The 25,859-nt window shown below is 39.8% G+C and overlaps 3 protein-coding genes and 1 long non-coding RNA gene across 5 annotated transcripts in view; 2 read left to right on the forward strand and 2 right to left on the reverse strand.

Moving 5' to 3' along the window:
• Nucleotides 1-3,255: 3,255 nt before the first annotated feature.
• On the forward strand, nucleotides 3,256-10,410 carry LOC116616646. Its single transcript, XR_007312229.1, has 2 exons — nucleotides 3,256-3,392; nucleotides 9,427-10,410. It is a non-coding gene; the product is annotated as an uncharacterized LOC116616646 (long non-coding RNA).
• Nucleotides 10,408-16,253, reverse strand: LOC116616645 (protein FosB). Of its 2 annotated transcripts, none has more exons than XM_032378650.2 (4): nucleotides 15,961-16,253; nucleotides 12,198-12,425; nucleotides 11,799-11,906; nucleotides 10,408-11,591 (listed from the first exon to the last, which is right to left on the reverse strand). In XM_032378650.2, the coding sequence occupies exons 2-4, from the start codon at nucleotides 12,357-12,359 to the stop codon at nucleotides 11,430-11,432; spliced, it is 432 nt and encodes a 143-aa protein (XP_032234541.2). In that variant the 5' UTR covers nucleotides 12,360-12,425; nucleotides 15,961-16,253; the 3' UTR covers nucleotides 10,408-11,429. The 2 variants fall into 2 exon arrangements, with proteins under 2 accessions (XP_032234541.2, XP_032234540.2); XM_032378649.2 differs by lacking the exon at nucleotides 15,961-16,253 and adding an exon at nucleotides 14,088-14,242.
• Nucleotides 16,254-16,368: 115 nt separating this feature from the next.
• Nucleotides 16,369-19,777, reverse strand: LOC5509732. Its single transcript, XM_032378648.2, has 6 exons — nucleotides 19,373-19,777; nucleotides 19,028-19,045; nucleotides 18,257-18,415; nucleotides 18,084-18,173; nucleotides 17,464-17,613; nucleotides 16,369-17,089 (listed from the first exon to the last, which is right to left on the reverse strand). The coding sequence occupies exons 1-6, from the start codon at nucleotides 19,766-19,768 to the stop codon at nucleotides 17,000-17,002; spliced, it is 903 nt and encodes a 300-aa protein (XP_032234539.2). The 5' UTR covers nucleotides 19,769-19,777; the 3' UTR covers nucleotides 16,369-16,999.
• Nucleotides 19,778-19,850: 73 nt separating this feature from the next.
• Nucleotides 19,851-25,859, forward strand: part of LOC116616643 (HEAT repeat-containing protein 5B) — a 28,711-nt gene continuing 22,702 nt past the window's right edge. Inside the window, exons 1-9 of the mRNA XM_048729739.1 lie at nucleotides 19,851-20,103; nucleotides 21,151-21,362; nucleotides 21,493-21,541; nucleotides 21,850-21,909; nucleotides 22,380-22,529; nucleotides 23,331-23,654; nucleotides 23,806-24,477; nucleotides 24,834-24,945; nucleotides 25,608-25,760. Of these exons, the coding sequence (XP_048585696.1) occupies nucleotides 19,975-20,103; nucleotides 21,151-21,362; nucleotides 21,493-21,541; nucleotides 21,850-21,909; nucleotides 22,380-22,529; nucleotides 23,331-23,654; nucleotides 23,806-24,477; nucleotides 24,834-24,945; nucleotides 25,608-25,760 (1,861 nt within the window). The 5' untranslated portion in view covers nucleotides 19,851-19,974. The remainder of the gene's footprint in view (nucleotides 20,104-21,150; nucleotides 21,363-21,492; nucleotides 21,542-21,849; nucleotides 21,910-22,379; nucleotides 22,530-23,330; nucleotides 23,655-23,805; nucleotides 24,478-24,833; nucleotides 24,946-25,607; nucleotides 25,761-25,859) is intronic.

Below are 25,859 nucleotides of genomic sequence, written 5' to 3' on the forward strand. Positions count from 1 at the left end.
TAGCCGTAAAGCTTTAGCTGCCATACGGTGTTTCAGCGCATGTCTGGAAGTATGGTCTTTTTTTTTCTCGTTTCATCTGTAATGAGGAGGTTCGATCCGCGGCCATACGACTATACCTTTTTTTCCCATTAATTATCTGTAGGGATAAACTAACATACATGTGGTAATCTGTGGTACAGTAATAATTTTTTTTGTTCATTATTGATTCCTGCTGAATTTTGCCACCATTTCGTATAACTACTTAAAACCAGGTAGACAAGATTTTAGTGGCACTGCGCTAAAATAGTAAGTTCATTTGCAATCAGCTGATGATGACTTCTCCTTGTGTAGCTGACCGCTGGACAGGTATGTGTGTGTGTGTGTGTGTGGGGGGAGCTTAACGTCGGTGAAAAAAAATATATAATACCTGAATAATACCTGACACACTTGGTAATACATAACACACTTTGTAAATACCTGACAAACTTTGCAACACATGACACACTTTGTAATACCTGACACACTTTATAATACTTGACACATTTTGTAATAAATAAAACACTTTGCAATACCTGACACACTTTGTAATACTTGTTATTTTTTTCTTGTTTCTGATCATGAAAGATATTATATGCAACATGCACGACTGAGCATATAGGAGAGCGAAAGGTTAAAGATTATTGGGATGTGTGCTCTCCTCAACCTTGAATTTTGGAATACCCCTCCCAAATAAGCGCCCCCCTCCCCTCCCTTAAAATGATCTTAACAAAAGCACCACTTGTCTGGTGTAAATCTATTTAAATGCACAATGAAAAACCCTCCATAAATATACCATATTAAGTCTAACAACAATTTTTACTGTCTTCAATTTATCACAAATATGGTTTTGTTCACAAATCATGTCTGCAACATAAATGTGTTGCTTATAACCCCACCCCTTCCCCACTTGCATCACTTGCAGGTACATTAGAGATAGAAAAGTTGCTATAGTCAGTTCAATGGACTCCAGATCACACAAAAATCCTTAGTCAGTGCTTTAACCATTTGGTGGGCAATCTTCTTGCTCCAATAATGGCACTAATTTTTCTTGAATTTGGGTAGCCCTCCAGTTCAAAGGGGAGGCAGTGAGTTACCCCTTTTGACTTTTCCTAGGACAACCCTTGTGTTATCACAATTCACCCTAGCCTCCTCCGCAGGCAACTCATAATGAAAAGGACTGAAAGAATGGGTTACCTGTGGCGAAATTGCGGGGGAAGGCGACTAAGGAGAAGTAGAGAGGGCAGCGCTTCCGGTTTGTCACTTCCGTTTTTTGCCACAGGAAACCCAATCCTTTTTTTTCTTTTTCCGGTCTATGAGATGCCTGCGGAGGAGGCTAAATTCACCCCTACGATATTCATCTCTGGAATGTTCCGTCTAGGAAATTACCTTCCTACTGAGAGAATTCTATGCTGTGTCAGGACGATTGGGCCGTACGGGCCACCTTTTGGTAGAAATACTGTACAGTTTCATAGTCCACTTTTTCAAGCTCGTCCACGAAAATGTTCCTCTGTGTGTCGCTCCACTCCGCGAACCATTTGCTGAACATTCTCAGTTGGCACTCAAACGTGTCTAGTCTCTTGTCTTGTAGAGTCATGGACTCTAGCGCGTTGTACAGAGAGCAGACATGCCGGGGAACAACCTTGGTCACCATAAGATCCATGAAGGAAACCCTTTGATATGGCGTCCACGCGTCAAACCACGACACCAACGTTCGCATTCGTTGAGCTGTTTGGTTCATTTCACTGATTTCAGCGAGTTACCGGAGGATAATATGATGTAAATAAATAACATCATAAGTATACTCTTGATACACTTACTTTCTTGCTGGCCATTATGGCTATTTTACAAATACAGGAAAGTCATAGCTTCTTTCCTACATGGAAGTTGTCGCTTCTTAAAATCAAACTATGAACCCCAAGCGCCACTTGCAATACACAGGTAACCCATCAAATTACCATTTTACCATACTAGAAAGTGTCTACAAATTAAAAAACCTCTAGCCTGATAACAATTATCGTTTAACCTTTTTATACTGCAAATAGATATCTATTTTCTCCCCGTTTGTTTTCCATTTTATTTCTAGTTTTAGCCGAAAAGTGGTTTAGCATTTGGGCTCCCTGTGGATTGGCCTGGGTATTCAATATGGCGGCATGTGCGGGCTCAGTTTGTGTGTCTGCGAACTTGAGGAAAAGGGAAGGAGATCTTGTTCAATTTAGCGAGGAAGTCGAGCAGGGCAGTGTGGGATATTCAGGGCTGATCGAAAGCTTGGTGAAAGTTCAGAAACAAGTAAACGTCTCGCTGACAGAAATAGTAGAAGCTGAAAAGTCACAGGGAACAGGCAAGCATACTCATGTTCACAGAAAGAAAATGTGATTACTCTAGTTCATGTTAAATGTAAATACTATTTCTTAAATACTTAAGTAGTAAACCTCTTAACTTAGCTATTGTGGGGGTGCACTGTTGGAATGTAGAGCAAAGTTACAGTACAATTCATAGATCCGACGAGCGCACGAATAACCAATCAGAAAGCAGCAAATAGAAGCCAGCGAAGTGCAACCCAAATGTCCCACAAATTGTACAACATGTCGGATGAGGTCTGTGAATCCTGCTCAGGTTTATCTAAAATATAGACGTTTATAGGGGTTTTCCTGCGACTTGGGATATAAAAGACGGTCACCTAACATGATAGAGATTGATTTGTTGTCCAAGCTTGGTGACTTACACTGTTCTTGTATATGTGGTTTGTTTGCTTTTTGTTTTTCTTTTTTTCGCAAAAATTTTACGTGTTTTTCTGCAATTTGAGTCCCAACTCTACACTAAAAGTGGCTGGTCAAAAAAAACAGGGCTAGCACTTTCTACGCTGACCGGAAAATGCTTATTGCTTGTACAGATTCACAGAAAAAATTATCAAACCAATCTTTTTAGCCGTCAATTGCCGACTTTTTTTGGGACATTTGTGGGACCACATGGCTGTTATTGCATCATCTCTTTCCTTATTGGCTATTCGTGCGCGCGTGATTGACATGTTGGATCTATGAATAGAGTTCATTCTGTAGCCGAGCTAAGGAGAACAGAAAGCCCCCCAATGGGCCCTCTTGTTCAGTGTTGGAGAGGTAGAAGACTTATTCTAGTGTGGAGGGGTAGAAGACATATTTTTCATTTTTTGTATCCTCCCCTTTTCTGATACTACATTATTGGATCATTGGGTTTTTTTTAATTAACATTTCTCTCAAAAGGAACTGCCTCTGATACTGCTAATGATGACAACAATGATGGGGATGATGATGACGATGATGACGATGATGATGATGATGATGCTGACAATGATGCAAATGATGAACCAATCCACAAAAAGCCCAAAACCTTATAAAATTGTGAGTATTTTACTAAAGAATTGTAACCCTCAATTTGTTAGAGATTGTCTGCAAAGTGTCCACCCCCAGACTTTTGAAATCTGGATCCTACAAGATTTCTCCCCACAGATAAAGGAAGATGATAGGGTGACCCCCCCAGCCCCAAAAGGGTGCAAAACAAAGGCATTCTTTTAGCTGAGGGTCAAGTAGAATATATGAGAAATGCTATGAGATAGTAAGCAATGTTTTATCATTTTTTTTTTAAGAAATGACAAAAAACACATGTTTGCTCTTAACCCATTGACTCCTGGCTATTTTTGAGCTGAATTTACAAAAAACAGACTAAAAACAGCTACCTCCCCCCCCTATTCTGAGTTTTATACAGCCCTTCAAAGTCAAACACAAAACCTTGCCTGAATCTGATGTTTTCTTGGGCATTTTTTTTCTAAAAAAGCTATGCATATCATCCCTATCAATAAGTCCAGTCATGTACAAGTAAAAAAATTCTATTTTCTAGGTTAAAGATATTCACTTGCTAGAAATGGCATATATGTGATCCAGTCCACTTGTGTATTTCACAGCACAAGTCTAAAAAGGCCTAGTTATTTTGATTAAAATCTAGGGGTGATGGATTAACCCATTGACTCCTGGCTATTTTTGAACTGAATTTACAAAAAAACAGACTGAAAACAGATACCTCCCCCCTATTCTGAGTTTTATACAGCCCGTCAAAGTCAAACACAGCTGCACCTAGTCAGCGGTATCCAAGCTTTCCAATAGTGCTTTGCGGTCCCCACTTTTAATCCCTCGTCGTTGTGCTGAAGCCAGCACAAGTTGATGGTTGCTTGTATTTTTCATCAAAAATACAGCTATGAGCATATTAGGAGAGTGTCTCAGGACATCATGAAGTCTATTGGGGCATAATTGAGTGCTTTGCTTATGGATATTCGCAAGCAAAGGTGGATTCATGATTATTTTTTCTTGTTTGGCTTTGCCTGGATGAGAAAATAATTTTCTAATTAATCACCACAGCTCTCCTAAATGTTGTCTTTTTGAAACCAAATTGATTCCAAAATTGTTTACACTGCTATTCTGGGTCTGTATGACCTGGAATTGATTTGTTTGGCTTCGGGGTGAAAAGACTTATAAAAAACCATCTGACTTTGGGGAGAGGAGTGTTGACTGGCCCTCCCCTCGTGAATTTTTCCCTGGATCTCCCAGAATGCTTTTCAATCCGTAAAGGCATCTTCATGGTTTTACAAGCCTTCAAGGAGTGGACATTGTGTTTTGAGGCCATGGAAATGAACCTGGAGGATCAGAATAAAGGTATCTATTTGTGTCTTGAACTGTGTTTGCTGATCTCTCTCCCTTGTGTTGTATTTTGAGCGTTTTATTGAGAGGGGTGATTCTGCTTTTCTTTCCTTGTTGGACTTGAAATTTGTCAAAGAACCTGTGCTATTATTTGGCTTAAGAGTAGTTTCCAACACCTTGGTTGGATACATATCTTCAAGACCATTTATCCCTAAGACTGATGCCTGAGTATCTTCATCTTGTTGTGTTTAGTTTGCATTTATCAATTTTTTGGGTTGTGGGTACTTCCCAAAGCCGGTACAGGCCGGTTGAGGGGTCAATGTGTTTATTAAATTAGTTTTCAATGACAGTACCATTGTAATATCCCCACACTACTAAATGAGGGTTTTTTTCTTGTATGGTTAATTTGGATTTTTAAAGAGCCCTTGCCAGCCACACTTTTGTTATTGTTTTCATTATTGTCTTCTTATATGAAATGAACTTTTGTATTCCAATGCAACCCCAGTGCAACATAAAATGGATTAAAACACATAAGCTGTTTTGTTTTTTATTAGAGATACCACATGGATGTCACTGAATTTTTGATGTAGAATCTTGAAAGCACATTATTCCTGGACTTAAAATATGAAATATAAAAATATTGAAATTTATTTTTTGAGTCCAGTATCCATTGCACACTCTGATTGGCTCTTGTGAGGTCCGGTATCCTATGATTTTACAAAATTGAATGGCTAAAACTCAGAGAATGTCCTCTTCCGGAGGGTTAAAAGGGTTTTGTGGAAATTCAAAATGGAGTTTATTGAATGATCAGAATGATCAGCTTTTCCAAAATAGTCAGTGGAAATGGACACTTTCTCACTTTTGGTATTTCCCTAGGATAACAAAATGGTGGGAAAAAAATCAGGACACTGACAGATCAAGTGATAAATTAAAATTGACATTGTTTTCACCTTGGGCAAAGGGTTACATTACAATGGTAGAGGAAAAAAACTTTTTTTTTTCAGTGCCAGCGAAAACATATTTTGAGCGAGCAGCATGCTCGGGTAGATATAGGAATCTTCAGACCTCTCTATTAGCCAATCAGAGTGCAGGATTCGTTCCCGTGACCACTAAAAAAAATAACTAAGTATTTATACTAGATAATTTTTTAATTCCTCCAGTTTGTTTTGTTGCTATTCCAGGGGGGGGGGGGACTCGGATATCAACATCAGGTAGTGGGTTGGGTGGTGTGTTCAACATATTTTTTGGTGAGTTTGATTTATATTTGTGTGTTTTATGTTTATTATCATTCATCTACAGTAGATGGGCGTATTAGGTATAAAATAACAAATATCGTTATTTAATTTGATTTAGTACATACTTATGTTTCTAGGGTTCTTTTTAGCTGAGAAAGCAAAACATGGCCATACCAGGGCTCTTCTTTATCTGTTGAAACTGGTTGATTGTCTTCCACCCAAAAACGAAAGCGAATGTTTTTTTTCTCGATTGATGCGTGCGTGATCGATTATAACTTCAATTTCAACGTCAAAGGCTTGTCACAGCAGTTGTCTTGATCATCAAAGCTGTAAACATCTGCAAGCTAACAAGCTAAAGGTGCTTTATTGAAACTGTTGAAATGTGTTTGAAGGCTTAGGACGCTTGATTTTCGTACTGTCTTTGTTTTCTCTCTAAAAGAACTAAGATATGATACCGAGAAAAGTTAAGTCTTCTTCCTTTTCTTCCTACCCTTTTCTTTTTTCCATTAAATCTGTTAAATCATTTGACAACTGTTGTTTGTTGAGAGCTTGCCTCATTTCGTTGTGACTCGTTTGCTTAATTGTCAGGATATTGCAGCGGATCCTTAATACTATAAACTGCACATCACCAAAATGGCACACGAAAGCAAACTTTGTTTTTCGCACTTCACCTATAAGTTAAAAGTACTATTTCCATTCTTATTTTAAGAGTCTTTCTATTGGTAATTCAAAAGTCTGACGAAAAGTGATTCCTATTCTATAACGACGATAAGTGGAGTTTTCAAGCACTTGGTTTATTTTTTATTTTCATAATATTCAATTACATTTTTACTCTATATTTGGCAAAACATATTCAAAACAAAGACTAAAATAAACCTTCCGAACTATTTTTTTTCCTTTTTATTGATTTTATCTTTATATTTTATTTGAAACTATTTCAATAGAAATTGGCTTTGGCAGCAATACATCCCCGATAAAGTTACTATGTTATCGTTTTTGGCTTATCTTTTTAACAACCTGTGTTTTCTGCTTGCGTAAAATTGATCAATGCCCCCTATCGCGATGCGCTTGCCCGCGTTCTCCATTCTCGACAAGTGACGCACCTGCCACGTTTTCCCGCCGTCAGTCGTAAACATCAGCCAATAGCAGCGCTTTATACATGCGACAGCCAATAGAAAAGCTGCGTGTAAATCCACTAGCCAATAGGATTTCACGGTAAACGTTATCAAATTTCGGCTGAATTGCACTTCTTAGCAAGGCATATTGTCTTGCCCGCGGACAAATACCGTAATTTTGGTGTGTGAATATACAGTTGTTATATTTCCGAATTTTACGATAAAAACAAGAATTAGCGCGGAAGTGAGAGTGGCCACGATATTACTTTATCGTCGTGAAAGTAGGTCTATACATGAAGTTAAACTGTTAATATTTCTTGCTATCGTTATTCATAATGCATACTTCAAGATATTATATTTTATCGAAAATCGCATACGTATGGAGGTATGTATTTTGGATTTTCTTTTAGAACAAACATATTGGTTTTCTTATTAGAAAACATCCGTAAAGTTACCTCTATTTTGTGGGTTTTTTTGTGTTTATAGCAACAAAGTGTCATTCCTTGAAGAAATGCTCGCGGGAGCATGTATAAGAGAGGGTTTTCAAGTGAAGCGATTTAAATAGGCGAGCAGGTGAAATTATCTTCTTCCATTCATATCATTAGAAAACGCGCGAAACTCGCCACGACGAGACGCTAACGTTTAGCAAATGCGGTTTATCCCTCAAGGATATCCATTATTTTCAGTAACCATCTAAAAACACCCGATCTCGTGGACCTAACGCGCTCAGACCCGATGTTGTTTTTTTCGATGTTTTTGAGGGAGAACTGAAAAGAGGAAGTGCTCAAATATTAATGCGGTAGATCAGTCATTAAATTGTCAATCTCGCGGCGTTGTCAAGCGCTATGAGACGGGGAATACGGCACAAGTCAAGCACAGACCTGTGATAGTGGTCAACCTAAGCCGTGCTTGTTTTGTTCTCTTGACCACAAAACATGCCAGTATTGTAACAAAACCAGGTATTTATCACGCATGTGATGATAACAGTTATTCTTGTTAGCTTTAATCCCATGATTTTAATTCTATGCTCGAGTAATTTTACACAAACCGCTCAAAATTATCTTTGCCGTTTTAACTTCGAGAAAATGAGTGAGAAATTGCGCTCTATGGAAAATAGCTGTCGGTTTTTTTAAAGAAGCTATTTTAGCATTTTTGTAGAAAATGTAATCTTCTTTTTTGTGGACACCAATTTGAGAATCGTACAAATGTTACTTTTTGAGATGTTTTTATTATTATTTTTAAAAACTATTATTATATTGCGAGATTCTGTTACATAGAATATAGAGCCATTTCTAAACTCGAACCAATTATGTCTCGTCAATCTCTCCAAGGAAACTAAATTTGAGAACATATTTTGAACAAGATCCAATAGTAACAGAGAATAGTTTTATCAACTTCCTTGTAAAGTTCTCAACAATTCAAAAAGGGAAAAGGTTTATTTATTCTTGTATCAAGATTCACGGCAAATAACGCATTGAGGTTATGACTTGCGGAACCCTTTCTAAATACTTCTCGCCATAAACACCTGTGACTGAACTCGCGCCAAAACAAACACAGAAATGAATGCGGCAGTATGCCAAAAAGCGAAAAAAAATCTTCAATGGAAAAAGCCCTTTCTGACTGAAAATTCCTTTCCGATTCGTAAGATGCTTTTTGTTATTGTTAGTTATGTGCGTACACGGTACAGACGTAATATAAGATTGCCACATAAAAAGTCACGTGAATTCTTAGTGCGAGTCGCCTAGTCAAGCGCGCTATCTCCCATTACATACCCTATTTACATTTTTGCAATACACTCCTTTTTCAACGTCTAATTTTCAGTTGAAGCTCGGCCCTTCTTATTTTTGGAGTATTTTAAGGAAATGGTATAAATGTTTTAGTATATAAAACGAGCTTTAGAGCAATTTTCTTTTCGAAAACACTTGCAAATCGGCTGTTACACCCGCCATTTTGCTTGATTTCGCGGCGCAGGAAAATCTCCACCTCCTAGGAGGTGTATATTGCATTTTATCCCAAGTTTCTCAACCAATCAAATCGCTTGTTCTTGCGAGGTTCCCGAGATTTATATACTAAAAAATAAATATAGTACCCAATGAACTAGTAGAAGAGAATAAACAAATGATCAATAGAAATGATATTCAAGGCTGTTATTGTCAAGACAATTTGATTCTGCATTTTAGAACACATCAGACTAAGAGAAAAAATATGGCGAAATCTCAGACTGGACGATCTTGTGAACAAGGGCCTTTAAAAAAAAGAATGTATAAATATTTAAATTGAAGATGAACGATTTTTATTTTGGAAACATTTTCATAAACATAATCATAATAATAATTATATCATAATAATCTTCCTATATTCTCGTCGTGAACCCTACGTATTGCTCTATTCCAGAATTGGTCTTCCAGTGCCTATCGCTAACGACCCTCCCCTTCCCCATGAAACCACCGACGTCCTTGTACTTGCACGGCCCCCTGGCGGTCCTTGTGTTGTGTGGGGTGACGTTAACCTGGGACACGCCGTTATTTGAGCAGTACCACGAGCACTACATGTCGCACGCGAACTACCACGGTGTCGATGTGTTTACAGAGGACCTGAACGCCCCAAACGGACCGGAGAAGGTGATGGAAAGGTTCTATGTGTGTTTTGGACGCGACGGGCGCAAGACCTACTTCAAGAAGCTGGACGAAACGTATTTCTCCAATAGGAGGTTCTGGATTATTACGGCGACTGGCAAGTTCGTGGCATCTATGAAGACTTGTTGAGCAGCGTGGTGGGGATTCTAGCGAGAGATTTCTTTACACAAGCGAGCATTAGGAGGTCATCGTAGCGAGAGATCTCTTTGCACAAGCAAACATGCACTTGGTATCTTTGAGAACATGTTGAGCAGTGATCGTAGCGAGAGATAACGTGGCAAAAGCGAACTGATTTGGATGTCATTTTAGCGAGAGATCTCATTGGCCATGGCGTACAAGCACTCTGGGGATTGAGAACATCCCATAAGATGGGAACGCCGAGATTGCACTTATGGCAGACGTTGTGATCAAGCTAAAATCACGTTAGGATCACGTTGGGATCATGGAGGGGTGGTATTTGTGCAAGGCAGACAAGGCAAGGGACAGACGAGTCAGTACGCCCGATTAGGCGGGTAAAAATCAAACTGCATTTGTACAAGTCAGGGGACAGTTGCATCAAACCGTTATAAAAAAAAAGAATGACTGTCCGGTCAGCGGTCCAGAATTGTTTTGTGGGAGTTGAACTGCTGGCAAGCTAATTTCTAACATCTATACTCATGAAAAATATCATTACTGGAATTGAATTACCTAATGATTCATTGTTAAGATAAAAAGCGCTAAACAACAGATAGAGTCCACAGACGTTTCGGGGTTCTCTTTATTAGTGTGTAGTGGCTACAATACGGATACCCCATACCTAGTCCCAATACACCAACAATACGTATACCACATACCTAGTCCCAATACACCAAAAACTTGTATTCGACTCTGCCAAATTTTTGTCTTTAACAAGACTTCTTAAGGGAGGTCTGCCCTGAAGAAGTCTTATGACAATTTAGGCTTTTTTGTATTTATCCATACCTAGTCCCAGGTACGGTGTTCTGATCGGACCTCCTGTGTTAAGAGCTGTTACGTCACAGGAAACCATGGGCTCGTCCCAGAACCCAAGCTGCCTCATGGCAGGACAGGAAACCCGGTAAGAACGCCCGGCACTAGGCTGATGTATACCATGTTTTCTTCTAATGCATACAATAGATCCATAATACGAAGTCACGATTCATGATTTTAAGACAGTTAAGACAGAGAACAGCGGTTGGGGGGGGTGGGGGTGGGGAAGGGGGTTGAATTAGAAGGATCCACGCCCTTGTATCCGTCCCTGACTAATAGCATTGATTAAAAAAGGCTAGCATAATGAAAATGATAAGAACGAAATTTCACTTTTAAAGAATTAGAAAGTATACACAATTAAAACACCGATCATTGTTTTCTATATAAATATTTCTACCCGAACACATCCATATCTCATGTAATTTAGCATATAGTTTTGCGAATGCGAATGATAAAACGTTTACTGTACCATTGTGGAGAATCGTACCGGGTTGACCTAAAGCCGTCGAGGCTAACGCAAGGATAAAACCCAGTCCTCTCAATATGTCCCAATATTCCACGTCACCATTTTTCTCATTTTCAATACATGGGGTTAGCCAGGCAGCCAAAAATACAGTAAATGTATAAGACATTAACTAAAATACAGGAGAAAATGCCTTTTGGGCCCCCTCTTAAAAATCCTGGTTAAGCCGCTGCAATAGACCCGGGCCATACAGTCCCCTCGTGTGTCCCTCGGGTGGATTCTATAATACTCGTGTGTCCCTCGGGTGGATTCTATAATGGAGGTCCTAGCTGGCGTCCCACGTGATCCCCGGCGCCGTATGGCAGTACGCATGCGTGCTCTGTAAGAAGCGCTTCCAGCTCGTTGTATTCAACAATTAAGGTGGCGATATCCCTTTCAACCTCTGCGTTCTGCTCTTCCAGTTCGGTGGCCTCCTGAAAAAGTGTTCAACAATCAATGGCTGTCTTAAAAAAGAAGGAAATCTGCACGGATTAAACCCAATCAATTTCTTTGTTTCACTGCGATATCCGGGGGTATGCTGAACGAAGGGTGAGGCTTGCCGGTTTTTTAAGTAAAGGAAAATACTGTCTTCTGAATGGGGTGAGGGGGAGAGTGGATATTCTATCTGCGCTTTGGCATACCCTCTGCAGCTCCTCTAGCCTTTGTCTCCGTTTCTCGCGGCAACGAGAGGCGGCCTGCTTGTTGCGCTGTCTTCTGCGAATGATCTTTAGCTCCTCTGCAGGAGTGAGCTGACAGAAAAACACGCTTAGAGCTTTATTCTTATAACAGACGAAACCAAAGTAAAAGACGCTAAGATCGCTTCCTAAAGGCGACACCAGGGTACCCCGTCCCCTTTGTTTACACAGAAAGACGCTAATGATAGCACTATTCTAAAAGATGAAAGCAAAATGAAAGACGCTAAGAGCACTTCCTAAAGGCGACACCAGGGTACTCCCGTCCCCTTTCTATACGAAGAAAGACTGTGCAAGACCCCCTTTAAGAATCTACATCTTTGAGATCCTCGCGACAGCTTTCATTACCTTTGGCGGTGGCTTCTTCTCGGTAACTATAGGTAACGAAAGTCGCCCCAGTCCCTGGCACGCTCGTCTACTCTGAATCACGTGCTTCAGTTCTTCCTTGACCGGGGCGCTCACTGCACCATGGGAACTGCCTGATGGCGCGTATGTGGTATTGGTTGCCATGGTGATGCTAGCAGCTCGGACATGCTCAGCTGATGAGGATGTGATAGTAGAGGTTGCACATGCGTGCTGAAGATAGAGGATTCAATGATCATAAGCCAAATAAATCTCACTTCCCTATCCTTTTTCCATGCATTTATATAAATTGTATACAGAAGTAAGTACATGGGTTTGCATGAAGCCTCGGATTGACACATTTTGCTGCTATTTTACTCACACCCAATGGGTCGCTTCCGTTGCGATTCATGCACATATTCATTCACCACAACTCACTTTTGTACAGCAAGTAAGGTTGGATCTAGCAATTCAAGTAACTTTATAGTGAGTCGCGAGTTATACCTAAAATGCTTGGTCATTTTTGCTCGATGGCAAGAGACCATGGTCTCTTGTCGATGGTTATGCTCTGCTTTGAGCGCTGTTTTTATCTATTGCTACCTAAATGCAGACAAGCCCAAGGCACGGGCTAGGATAATTTTACTTCAAAATGATGTTTGTGATGACCAGTTTAGGTGCTTTATACAACACTATCAAGACGTTAGACATATTTTGGAGAAAAATTATCCTATAGCGCGTGCGCAAGGTATTTGTCCGTACGAACATTTTCGATGTGTGCGCAAAAATAGTGCTTGGAATGCTCTTTTGGTTCCCTGTGGATCATGATATTACGTCAAAACAGACACGATTCGATAACTGATATCGTTGTAAGTTCGGGTCAAGTAGAAAATGGCAGACAGATTTGGCCCAATAAGTAGGTGCATTTATATATGCGACATTCGACTCATCTATATGACAATACATTACGAAAACAAAATCAAATTTCCTCTGATAATAGAGCAGCTGTAACCGGAATTCCTAATACAAACCTACTGAGTAAAAGTGCGGATAGTCAGGGATATAATGATGTCATCAAACGACAGAACACGTTCACAGGAGAGAAAACTTAAACAATACTGTCAATGAGTCACGCGTGATACTACTTCCGGTTTGCGCACCCATTTCCGGTTTGCATATAATTGGTCGGTTTGCGTGGTAATGTTGAGATTTTTTTCTAGCTTACTCATCAGAATGTGGGATAACGGCATTTTAAGGCTACTCTGGTACATTTTTTGTAAAGATTCAGCAATGTTTCAAATCTTGGGAGAAAGTATATCATTCAGTAATTGATCGATACAAGGTTAGCAGATCTTCTCCTGAGGTTTCGTTTTTCAGACTCACAAGTTTGTCATATGACCACAACGACGAGATTTGCGTATCAATTTCTAAACCCAGTAAGCAAGTCGAGATTTTATGTTTCACATGATCGCGAAATATACCATGTAGAATACATGGTAGGTTTAGGAAAAGAATAACCCCATCTTTGAAAATCAGACAAAGTCAGTTTTTGCCACAACAAATTAGTCTTACTTTTTGCCTTAGTCCTATTGTTTTTTTTTTTCGGTTTGATATAATAAGTTCCTCTTAACTTTTCGATGTTCTTTTCCTGTTCAGTAAACTATAGGTAGAAGTGCCTGTCAAAGAGCTTTTAGATTCATAGTCCATCTTTCGGGCGTTTGCTTAAGGTGGAGAATGGTAGTTTTTTAAGTTCCGACAGAAAAAAGGAAAAAACACAGAACAAGTGTAAGCTAGTAAATAGATATATTAGTCATTCAGCTTTTCTCGATTCGTGGGCTGCGATTTATGCCTGTCATCTACGACACAAACAAATTCGTTATTTCCAAGAGAATAACTTACCGTTTTAGCGATTTGCTTTGGTGCTGGAATCATTGCTAAAGTGACATTAGACTCAATAAAAATACAGAGTAGATTGTATCGTTTGACTGTTATACATAGTTGGTCTGTATATGACCCACGTGCGCTTGACAGCGACTGCAAAAAGGCGAGATACTCGGAAAAATCGCGTCATCAACGGATTTGAGAACAAAATGTAAACACGGTTCCGGTAACTGGTAATGCCTCACGTTTTGGAAAATCCTAAAATTCTTAAGAGCGTGCTACGCATATTGTTAATTAAAGAAAAATTACATCAAATGTCATATTGAAGAACTCCAAGATGAAATTCTGATAAAAATCGCAGTGCAAAAAATGCAACTGACACGACACAAAAGTATGGAGTTTGCTTTATCTTGCGCAACCTCAAAACTAATGATGAAAAAACGAGAATTTCTCGGGTTTTTAGCCCTAAACACCGTAAAAAAGTAATATGTACCTTTGAAAACGGGGGAGTGTTTAAAAATAAAGATATCAACTGTGTCACGACGTTGTCATTATACGTTTTATTTAACCCTTTGAAGTGCAATGTTTGGAGTCCCGGCTGGGCCATCATGAGTATCAAGGGGAATCTCTATAGTGGCGTGCGGCCAAGAGCTTTTCCAAGGTAAAAGTACACTGTCAACGCCAATAATTTTTAGAACGGCCACAAAACACGCAGAGGAAATGGTATTCCAACTATAAATACATGGTTATCCCCAGTAAGGACTTCTATTCTTTAGATCCGTTGGGGAACTAAGCCTATGCTTGTAAGTTTAGCTTCTATATACAAATTAGAACTTCATGCCTGCATTTAAAGTAGACCTGTAATTCAATCACATCATTATTAAATAATGATTATTCTTTATTATATTAACATAAAATGAAGCACTGGAAAACTTATGTAGCGTGACCCGCATCGTAAATATCATATAAATGAGAAAATACGAGTACTAGTTTTGTAAGCATTTTGTTTACTATTTCTTTTTTCCTTTTTTACTGGTTACCCATGATACAACGTGTGTTACGCTATTTTTACTTCGACTCTCAAAATAATGAGACCTCATTTGGATTGCGTGACATGACGTGACATGAATAAGGTGGCGAATTTTTAAACGGGGGTTTTATATAATATTTTTGTTCACCATAAAAAAACTTCTCCCGGCACACACGTAGACCTTTGCGCCCTAAAAACGCCCCTCCCCCCTCCCCTCCTTCACTTCACCCACGCATGCCCCCTTTTAGCCTACGTGTAGCCGCTGACTCGCGAAATATCACGAGGGGATATTTCGCGAGTCAGCGGCTACATGTAGGCTAGCCTTCTATCACAACATGGTGAAAACACCCTCCCCTCCCCTCTCCCTCTACCCCATATAAGACATAAACATATAAGACAAGCGCTTCTCCTAAAAATACCAAAAACTTAATTAGTTTTCAAAGCAGTCGCCCTAGGTTTGCTTGACATTGACAGAGAGGCTCGGAGAAGGCTTTCTCGGTCAATTACTTAAACGGAGGTACCGCCTCTCCAAGCTGCACCACACTAACCTCTCAGTGACAGTGCTATATATTTAGTTATTTAGAGGCTTCCCTCACTTGAGTTCGAGGCTCTATTTTTAGAGAGATCGCGTATAGTTGAAATTTACTTACTAATAATAATATCATCCATTATCACTTTTATCTCAGAGACTCTTACGCACTTTGAACACAAATACTGCAAGTTTGCACAACTGCTAGCTCGCACAAATGGAACTGGAATGAGCAACTGAATCTTAGTGCCACTACAACACCGTCTGATAAAATAAAGGGTGTCTATAGCTTACACATTCTTGTTCGTTGTACACATTTTTAAGTGACTTACCAGATTTTTACCTTGTTTTCTTGTATTTTCGTTTTCTTTTTGTTGATGCTTGTAGGACGCGGAAATGTTTACTCAAAGATCGCGAGAGTTTTTATTTTTGCCATATTTGTAAATCTATAAATAGAACGAGGAAGTATCGAGCAAATTGCTTGCGGAAAGTATAGTATGCAATAGGAGTTAACAGAAAATAGAAGACATTTGAAACATGTAGTCTCTTTAACCCTTACGATTGAGGTGTTTTGAAGACAACGCATGAAAAGTGCTTCCTATATTGTACTTCCTTAGTAACGACCCTGGCGGCGTGCAGGGAGGTTTAATATAAGAGTTCCGTGTGCGCTCAAAGCGCGCACAAAGGAATATATCTGTTATAGCGTATCTGAGGGATACAACACACAAATCCTTAAACGCTAGCTTTTTAAAAACTTTATTTATTTTGTTCCTAAACGCATATTTCTATACATTTTTATCAATAATTTTGTACCATGGATGCAACGACGTCCGCTGTTAGACCCTCTTACCCGAAACCGTCTACGATCCAACGAGGGGTGAATATGCTTTGAAGACCACCATCCTTTGTGTTCGCTCAAACAGTGGCATTTATAATTTTTCTTTTCTTACAAAATAAAAAATATTGTCTTTGAAAGTTATCTAGTCTAGTATACACCTACATCAAATAAGGTTGTACTTAGAAAATCCATGTTTCGTAACTCACAGTCACATTCAAGCAAAAAAGCGCCCAGGTTTGAAATGTTATAGCATTCATGTTTATTTGGCAAACAACCACGTTACCAGGAAACAGTCATTTATACATTACCCATGAAGCACTGCAAGTTAGGACACATGGATTCTCGATAGCCTGCTAGAATAGCTTTCTCTCACGTTTCTTTTTAGCAGTTCACGTATTCGTGTCGCCTCTCTGTTCCTTTGCTTTTTGTTTGTTTTTCTCTTGCTGGCAAAAACAAACAAAAACGCAAACGGACCCAACATTACAATTCAATGAAATAGAATGCTGCTGAAACCGTTTAACACGGGATTTACACTATTGTATGTTACAAACAGCACTTTTTACATTTTGCTGCATGGTCGGGGGAAGTCCTGTCTTTCGGTTTTGACGTAATAGGTCTAGTAGCTGCAAAGACAGAAAGAAACAAAATCAGCAAATAATAATGGCAAAAGAAAATGGTATGACTGTTATTCAGTAGTGTCACAGAAAAAGGCCCCTGCCCCTTCTATCCAAGATGATTAATTAGGGGCATAACCAGGATTTTTTACAGGAGGGGCCCCACAAAACTAACCTATAAGACATTTTCTCTTGTATTTTAAGTAATGTCTCATACATTAAGGCCTGGCCCCCTGGTCCCTCCCCCTGCCAAGCCCCTTTTAATTCACAATGAAATTTCACCAAAGACCAAATTCTTCTCACTTTTCTCCTAGATTCTCAAAGCCTGTGGGATGGTCTGAGGGGGTGTCAGTCTTATAGAATTAGTGCTGTCAAGGACTTACCCCAAGGCACTCCATAAAGTCGATGGAATTGGTGTTGTCGAGATCAACTTGTTTCATGATCTCCTTGATCTGTTGTCGTGTGAATAGTGCTGTCCCTCCAGCAGCCGAACTGCTGTCTAAAAGCTTCTCTAGCTCTTCTGGATCTATAGTCTGAAAAGACAAAAAGAGATGGGTGATTTCTACTACTAAGAAGATCCCCTTTCACTAAAACTCACAAACCCTAACCACACAAAACTGAACCTGTTCCTTAAGCGTCTATGAAGATCCCCTTTCGCTAAAACTCACACACCCTAACCACACAAAACTGAACCTGTTCCTTAAACGTCTATGAAGATCCCCTTTCACTAAAACTCACACACCCTAACCACACAGAACTGAACCTGTTTCCTAAGCATCGATGAAGTAAAGGCAGGGGCCGATCCAGGAGTTCCCATTAGGGGGGAGGGGGGGGGGGGGGGGGTTAAAGCAAAGGATTTCCAGAAAGAAGATTTTTTTGAATTATGGATTTGCTTATAAATCTTTATACAAAAATATCTGAAAATAGAAGTGCTGGGGGAGTGCTGTGGGGTACACCCCTAGATCCCCTCAAGTAAGTTTTCTTAATGGAAAAGAATAATTACCCCATCTCTGTTTATGTCGGCCTCTACAAATCTCTTCTCTGCTGTTAATACTTGGGACAAGGGCATGTCTGGGTATTTTGCAGCTATCTCCTATGAGAAATCATGAAAATGATCAAATTAGCACAAGGATTATTTGCAAACTGTAAACAGGCAGTATATTCAAAGTAACTTACAGCGTATAGTTTCTCAGGGTCTTCAAATGGGTCGCTGCCTTCCTTGTATCCATCATGAGTAGATTTTCCTGGCTCACTTACTTTTTCCTCAGGTTTTTTTCTCCTTGCTGGTCTTTTAGGTTTACTAAAATGTGACTGTTTTCGCTTTTTACTCCCATCCTGCACATAAAAAATGGGACGGGGTGAAGATTAAATGCTACAGCCTTGGGCAATGACAGGATTGTCTGTCTGTCTTGTTTGTGTGTCTGTCTATCAATAAGTGTCCTGCCTGTCTATCTTGTGTGTGTATCTGTTTTTCCAGGGTCCTGTCTTTCTGCAAAATGGTTATCTCTGCCTATTCTCTTGTCTGTCTATCATGTGTACCTGCCTATCAAGTGACAGACAGTGCCCTGTAGGTCTGTCTTGTGTGTAGGTCTGTCTTGTGTGCAGGTGTGTATGTCTGCCTAGTCTCTTGTCTGTCTATCATGTGCGTCTGCCTATTGAGTAGTGGCCTGCATGTCTGTCATGCGTGCATGTCTGTTCAGTACATGTGCTGTCTATGATGTAAGTCTGTTTATCAAGTAGTGTCTTGCATGTCTGCCATGTGTGTGTCTGCCCAGTGTCCTGCCTGTCTGTTGTGTGTGTCTGTAAAGACCAGTGTCTTGCCAGTCTGCCATGTGTCCTGTCTTATATGTAATCAATCATGTGCAAGTCTCTGAGTGTCTATCTGTGAGTGTTTAACTCTACAGTACTCCTATTTTCTCAGGTGTCTCTTTGAATTGTTTTACATACCTTGTTTAGTTCAGCTATCTGTGAAGAGTAAAGGATGAAAACAGTAAGCTTTTTTATATTAAAACCTTGAAAAGTTTTCAAAGAAAACAATGTGCCATCACTGTTGTAGATCGTCAACAAACGTAAAACGCAAACAGTTTATTAAGGTTATGAACTATACAGGAAATCCAAAAGGTTCACGACATTTCAACCAAATTAAAAGATCTTCTTTTGCAGGAACTACCGAGGGTTATTATTCAATAAAATGAATAACATGATTCATCATTTAATTACTGGGTTCGTAAATTCTTGCAAATTTCTATTGAACTTCCGAAGATTCCATCACACTTCGCAAGTCAAGTTTACCTGTTTTTCTAAGTCATCTATTTTCTTCATGAGGTCGTAGTTTTGTCCTTTAAGGGTATTCACTTCTCTGTCTTTTGTATGTAGCTGTTGCTTCAGTTCTTCTCTCTCTTTTAAGCCGGTAACAAAATCGTGCGTGGTTTTATCCCTCGCGACACCTTCTTCTCCGTTCTCTACTACTCCATTTTGATTTGCATCTGACATTGTTGTAGAGTTTCGCAAACTCTGCACAAGTAAAATCTTGTTTTTGTTGCTCAGGTGTCTAATATAGAAGCTCTCTCGTGTGATATGTTCTTCATCGAGGCAATTATGCGGCCATTCAACACAGGTTGTTACTACAAAAATACAAACAAAATACTTTGTTGCTACACTCTCCGGTCGTTCTACTTGACTGCCCATTTCATCCCCCCCCCCATAAACAAAGCTTGAGTATTTCCGTACACACGACCGAAACCCGAATGAAAAACGGACATCTCACGAGCACTTGCAATGAGCCCGCGATGGCTACGTGGAAAGTCCAAGATGGCGGATTACGAGTTCGCGATGACATAAAAATGAAGCAACGATTTTACGAATACTTCCCCTAGGATTGACCTTTAAACATCATGGAGGCTTCTGAGCCTGTGTTTCTGTACGATGAAGCAGTGTTTGCCAAAACGCCAAAGAACAAGAAGGAGATCTTCATTTACGAATGGCTGCGAAATTTAGAAATCAATCTGACAACTGCGACGCGGGTGAGTCCAAAAGTTAAGTTATTTCTTTTATTTGGGAACTCTTTACTTTATTTGGTAACTATTTATTCTCTGTTTTCGAGACTTGCAGTTCTTGTATACGGTTTGTTGAAATCGAATAAAGAAGAGACACTCTATGAATCATAAGCACTTAAATGATCTCATAAACGCCCGGGGCGTTTATTAAATTTCGATGTTTTGAGGGGGGGGGGGGGGGGGGCGTTCGATAGATAGGAGGTGTTAATTAGAGAGGGGTGTTCTTTATAAACCATAACCAATATAACAAACCCGGGTGCAGTGGGGTTCTAATCTCAGCCAGGATCATGTAAAGCCGCATTGTCACCACTTTAGTTCCGGAGGTCCAACGGAAACCTCAACCGTTAAAAGACAAAAGAATCTATTAAAATCCGAGATATTTAACAGGCCATCTGCTCTAAATTATCAATCACATCCTCAAAGAAACTTCCAACAGACACACTGCTTTCATTATTTTGAAATATTTTTTTGTGTTTTCTGTTAAAAATCATCGGATATTGTTACGTAATCGACCGGAAGTAAACTGGTGACAATGCGGCTTTAAAATATAGCCTGTGTAGCAAGGGTTTCTTGACATTGAGCAAGTCTCACCCTGTAGAAGCCAAACTCAGATTAAGCAAGAAGGTAATTGATTTGGTTTATATTACTGGAATTCCTATGACGAAGGAGTGTGGGGGTGAGGCATTGAATAGAAGGAGGCCTTTATTAGAGAGGGACGTTCAATACAAACTTGTAATGTAATGGGGGGCATTCATTAGAGAGGAGGTGTTCTTTAGATAGGTGGCGTTTATTAGATCATTTACAGTACTCTTTACCCTTTTGTGCGCTTATCATTTAGGCAATTCATATGAAGCTATACACTCTTTAATCAAGCATAAATTAATATTGCATTCATAAGGGGTGCACTTGCACCCCTTTGCACCTTCAATGTTCACACTCTCGTTCTGAAGAATGTCATGGCTGTGTAAGGCCCAAAATCTAGGTTCAGTATAATCATGATTTTTTATTTTCTAGCCACAAGTGAAGGCTTGCCAAAAGAAGCTAACAGAACAGCTGAGCAAGCAGCTAGACGAGAGCCTTGGCCCACCCACCAGGGAGCTTCTTGCTAGATGCTTTGCGGCAATGTACAGTATCGGGGACACATTTGCAGTATTTGAGACCGTTAACAAGTGCAGTGATGTAATAAAAATGAAGGATGAATCGCAAGGGTATTTGCCATTAAAACTGTAAGTGGGAGCACTTCATTATTTTGATGCATTTTTGTACTCTACTGCCATGCCATATATTATGCTATATCTGATTACTGCCCTTATGCCAAAAGAATTTAACATGATTTTTTTTGTTGTCTTGGTTTAGTGCTGCTGTTTCTTGTATTGGGGCTGTATTTGAAAAGCTTGGAAGAATGGTAAATTAAGAATGACCAAATTTCACTGTTTCATGAGTTCCTTTGCTGCTTTAGGCTACATAGCTAATTTCCGGTTTTATATATCACACATAAAAACAGATGGTAAGTTGATAATTGCTTATTATTCTGTTGCCAAGGAAATTGTACTAAATGCATCTTAGGGCCATAGTGATTTACATAATTTTGTTGTTATGTATCACAGACTTTATGTCCCAATAGAAGAATAGAGTGTTTGATGTTCATCTCTGTTTTGTTGAATCTAGATTTATATATCATGTGATTGACAATCCTTGAATTGTTGTTTACAGGCTGGCGGATCTAGCCAGGACATGGTTCAGACTTTAATTAAGGCCATGAAGAATGCAGAGGTAAGTTACTGTTATTGCTTAAATAAGTGTCTCCATCAAATAAGCACCTTCACCTAAAAAGAGGCTTAACTAAAAGCAAAAATGTGCATAAGCGCAGAATAAGGGACTGTACTCTAGAACGAAATAACAAAAGCTGACAGTACCACATGCCAAAACATTTTGTCATTAAAAGCTTGGTTTGTTACCGTTCTGGGGGAAAATTACCCTTGCAAATTGTAAAAAAGCACTTTTTTAATCTTGAGTGGCTCCCATCAAAGGGACATGAAAATTAGATAAGTTTTGCAGCATTTATTAAGCCAATAACAATAGTCATTTTACTGTGGATAAGTGCATTTCACCTTATTGAATTCTTGGTTATACTGTTCTTTGCAAAAAGCCAAAAGACTTGAATTTTCAGTGGAACAATCATAATTGTTAGTAAAGGGTGCCTCAAAGTAACTTGTTTGTTTGTATGTTGTAACCTGGCTCAGTCTCAAGGGAGATGCGAAATCATGCTGTGTCTTCAACGGATCATGGATGGTGTGGGACAGATGGGTGCCTCCATCCATAAAGATGTATATAAAGCAGTCCGTAATGCCATGGTGGATAGGGCTATGCCTGTCCGCTGTGCTGCCGCAAAGGTACTGATTACAACTTTGTTCTGATTTTATCTTGTGATACTGTCAACAGCAGGAAAACTTTTGGAAACACCCATTTTGTTTCATGTGGAATCTTAATGTTTCACTTGACTTTTTGGAAACAACAAGATTCAAAGGGAAAAATGGTGCACTGGCTTGTCTTGATCATATTTACTTTGATACACAAGCTGCAAATACCAACTGTTTATTGGGGTTATATAAGGCTTCCTTTGATGGTGATGATGATATGGGTTAAAGTGATTGCAGATTGTCATTGTAATGATTACTGTTGATGACAATGGATGCTGGTGTTGGTCTGGATGGCAATGGTGATCAGTATGGTGCATTTTATTGCATGGTGGTGGTTATAGTGATGGTTGTGGTGATATTGGTTGTGATGGTAATCCAGGGGTTTCATTAAGTTTCAGAGTAGGCAGTGGAAATTGATAAGTAGGGGGTGGAAGTTATGACCTCAAATATAACATTAATACACTTTTTTAAGAAAGTAGCCGGCGATGTGAAAATAGTAGCTGACGGTTCCCCCAGCTGCTGGGCCTAAATTAAACCCCTGGTAATTGATAGTGATGATGGCAATGATAAAAATGGAGATGATGACAATGATGATGTTGATGATGATGATGATGATAACGATGAAAACAAACAATAATGACAATGATGATGATAATGTTAAGCATGACAATAGAGGATTTTTATGGTCCAAATGGTTATGATGGGTAAGTTATAAACATTTACTGTATTAGAATTACATTGTGACAAAACTTGACCTTGTTTGGTCTTCTCCAGTGTGCCCTTGGTCTTATCAAGCATGCATCATTCCTGTACATGAGTGAGTTAGAGTCCATGACGTCCAGCTGCTTCAAGGCGCTGGAAGGCTCAAATTATGACGTCAGGATCTCCATATCACAACTACTAGGTGCCTTAATGGCAGCTACTCAGCAGCCACAGCAACAGGGCGTTGGCAAGAACCGAAAACCTGCAAGCCTGGAAGAGGTCATGGGTTTCATGTCGGGTGGATTTCTGCGTGGGGGAATTGGATTTCTTAAAGGCAGTGGAGGCGAGTTACTGAAGACAACTGCAGCACGAGAAGTTAGAGTTGGTGTTACTCAGGTACAGTTGACCTTTAGCAGAAGCCTTTTGATTTACTGAACAAAAATGCCATCTAACCACTGGAATTGGATCTTATGAACCTCATTTTTGTTCTCCCCCATAAACCCAGGTCCCACTGTTAATTAAACTCATATTTCTGTTCTTTCTATAGAGTTATGTCATATTCTTTAACGAGATGGGGGGTACCTGGGTTCGAAAGAACATTGTCCTGATCCTGACACATGTCTTGGAACTACTCTCAAGCCCTAAGGCCACCAACACCCATGTCGAAGCAGTCTACTCGAGGCGCTGTGTCTCCTTCATCCTCCGAGCTGTCTTAGGAAGACTCCTTGATGACACAGCTCAGATTGAAGCAGCCAAGCAAATCTGCAGTCTTCTCACCAAGAATATGAACATTGTAAATAGCATCATCAATAGTTATACCGATGGCAATGTACCAAGCAGTAGCAGTACTAGTGTGCAAGGCATGGAGGATGTTATTAGCACCCAACATGTCTTGATATGTGCATTACAAGAGCTTGGATGCTTGATACAGGGCTTGAGTACGTCAGCATTGCCTCTAGTCACCGAGAGTATCCTAGATCATGTGTTGTCGGTGTTGTTGCATCCTGCGCCGGCAGCTCAGTTGGCTGCAGCTTGGTGTTTGAGGTGCGTCACTGTCGCTGTCCCCTCCCAGCTGACAGCCATGGTGGATAGATGTGTGGATCGCATTAATGCCCTGAAGGCATCAGGCGAGGCCGTAGGGGGTTATGCCCATTCCCTGGCTGCTCTGATTGGCGGCGTGCATGAGTGTCCACTGGGTATCCCCCATGCTAAAGGAAGGGTACGTTATATTGTAGACCTCAACTTTGAAATTTTTCCTAGTCCAGGTTACTTCCTGTAAGTTAGTAAACTATCCCCAACAGATTTTAAAGGTGAATACAGCACAGATATAAATACACACACAAACACAATTGAACTGCTTCTGTGGAAAATACATCAGTTTGTTTTGTCTATGTGCTTTCTCTTTACTTGACTGTATCTATGATTGGAGTAATGCAACTGTCTTAGATTATTAGACAACCATCATAGGTTATTTGGCAACTGGTTGTCTAATGACTTAGGAAGGTTGCCTAGTGGACAGTAGCGTAATGACTCAGTTGCCTAACAACAACTACATTTTGCTGCATCTTTTTACAGCTTGTTTTCTCTGTGGTGGAGGAACTTCTGAAAACCGCAACACATAACAACAAGATGGCACTGCACAAAGCCAAGGCAGGATGGGTACTGTTGGGAGCATTGATGACCCTTGGTGCGTACTGACTACTGTGGTTATTATTAAATGAGAGCTTAAAGGGAGCCAAGGTGAACCAAATTAAGAAGGGGGACTTGCACAAATATGCCAAAACAACAGTTGATGTCCATGACGGTGTGTATAGAATGTGAAAATAGGGAAATGCTGCTCTAGCTTCGCTGTTATAGACATCAACACCGTTTTTTTAGCAATTTGTCAGCACATGCTGTTCTTGATGCTGTTTGAGTTGACTAGCTTGCATTAAGTTCTATGATAACAAGAATATTTTAGACAATGTTCTTGTATCCTTTAAGTCTTCAAGTATTTTTAGTTAGTGGCTCATACTGTAGTTAATTGGTACAAGCTTTACATCTTCTTAAACAGAGTAACAGGGTTCTAGCCCAGACAGGCCTTTAGATCAACTGACTATTTCGATGACTATTTGAAATATTGGTCCTGTTTCACAAAATCTAGTTAACTAGCTTGTTGCTGCTGGACATTGAACAACCATAAAGAGGTTAATTTTCAGTGTCTGATATTTGCCAATAACCAAAAGATCATTAAACGTAAACACTTTTCTCATCGATTCAAACTACGTAGCAGTACAGTGTGCCATTTATAACTCACGCTCTACACCCATATAATGCATTATTCAGAGAAACCCAATTGAACGCTTGCAGGGCCTTCTGTTGTAAAGCAGCATTTGCCACGTATTCTCTCTCTGTGGGCAAGTGCTTTTCCAGCTAGCAACAAAGAGTTTGAGCAAGAGAAGACAAGAGGGGATGCTTTCACCTGGCATGTGACATTAGAGAACCGGGCAGGAGCTCTCTGCTGTAAGTCTGAGTCATGTGTTGTTTGGCTTGTGTTGTCTAACCTGTGTTTTTTTGGATGGTTTTGTCTGGATTTGTGTTTTCTTGTTCAGCCATGTGTTG

This window comes from Nematostella vectensis, chromosome 7 (genome assembly GCF_932526225.1).
Source record: "Nematostella vectensis chromosome 7, jaNemVect1.1, whole genome shotgun sequence".
Taxonomy (NCBI): Eukaryota; Metazoa; Cnidaria; class Anthozoa; order Actiniaria; family Edwardsiidae; genus Nematostella; species Nematostella vectensis.

What these genes read in the sequence shown, in the direction of transcription:
- LOC116616645 (XM_032378649.2), bottom strand. Translation starts at nt 14,120, where the DNA reads ATGATTCCAGCACCAAAGCAAATCGCTAAAACG. An exon ending in CAAAGCAAATCGCTAAAACG is followed by an intron (nt 12,426 to 14,087) that starts GTAAGTTATTCT and finishes CTCTATCTTCAG; the next exon opens with CACGCATGTGCAACCTCTAC. An exon ending in AGAAGAAGCCACCGCCAAAG is followed by an intron (nt 11,907 to 12,197) that starts GTAATGAAAGCT and finishes TTTTTCTGTCAG; the next exon opens with CTCACTCCTGCAGAGGAGCT.
- LOC5509732 (XM_032378648.2), bottom strand. Translation starts at nt 19,768, where the DNA reads ATGGGCAGTCAAGTAGAACGACCGGAGAGTGTAGCAACAAAGTATTTT. An exon ending in CCGACATAAACAGAGATGGG is followed by an intron (nt 17,614 to 18,083) that starts GTAATTATTCTT and finishes TTGTCTTTTCAG; the next exon opens with ACTATAGATCCAGAAGAGCT. An exon ending in ACTTTATGGAGTGCCTTGGG is followed by an intron (nt 17,090 to 17,463) that starts GTAAGTCCTTGA and finishes CTGTCTTTGCAG; the next exon opens with CTACTAGACCTATTACGTCA.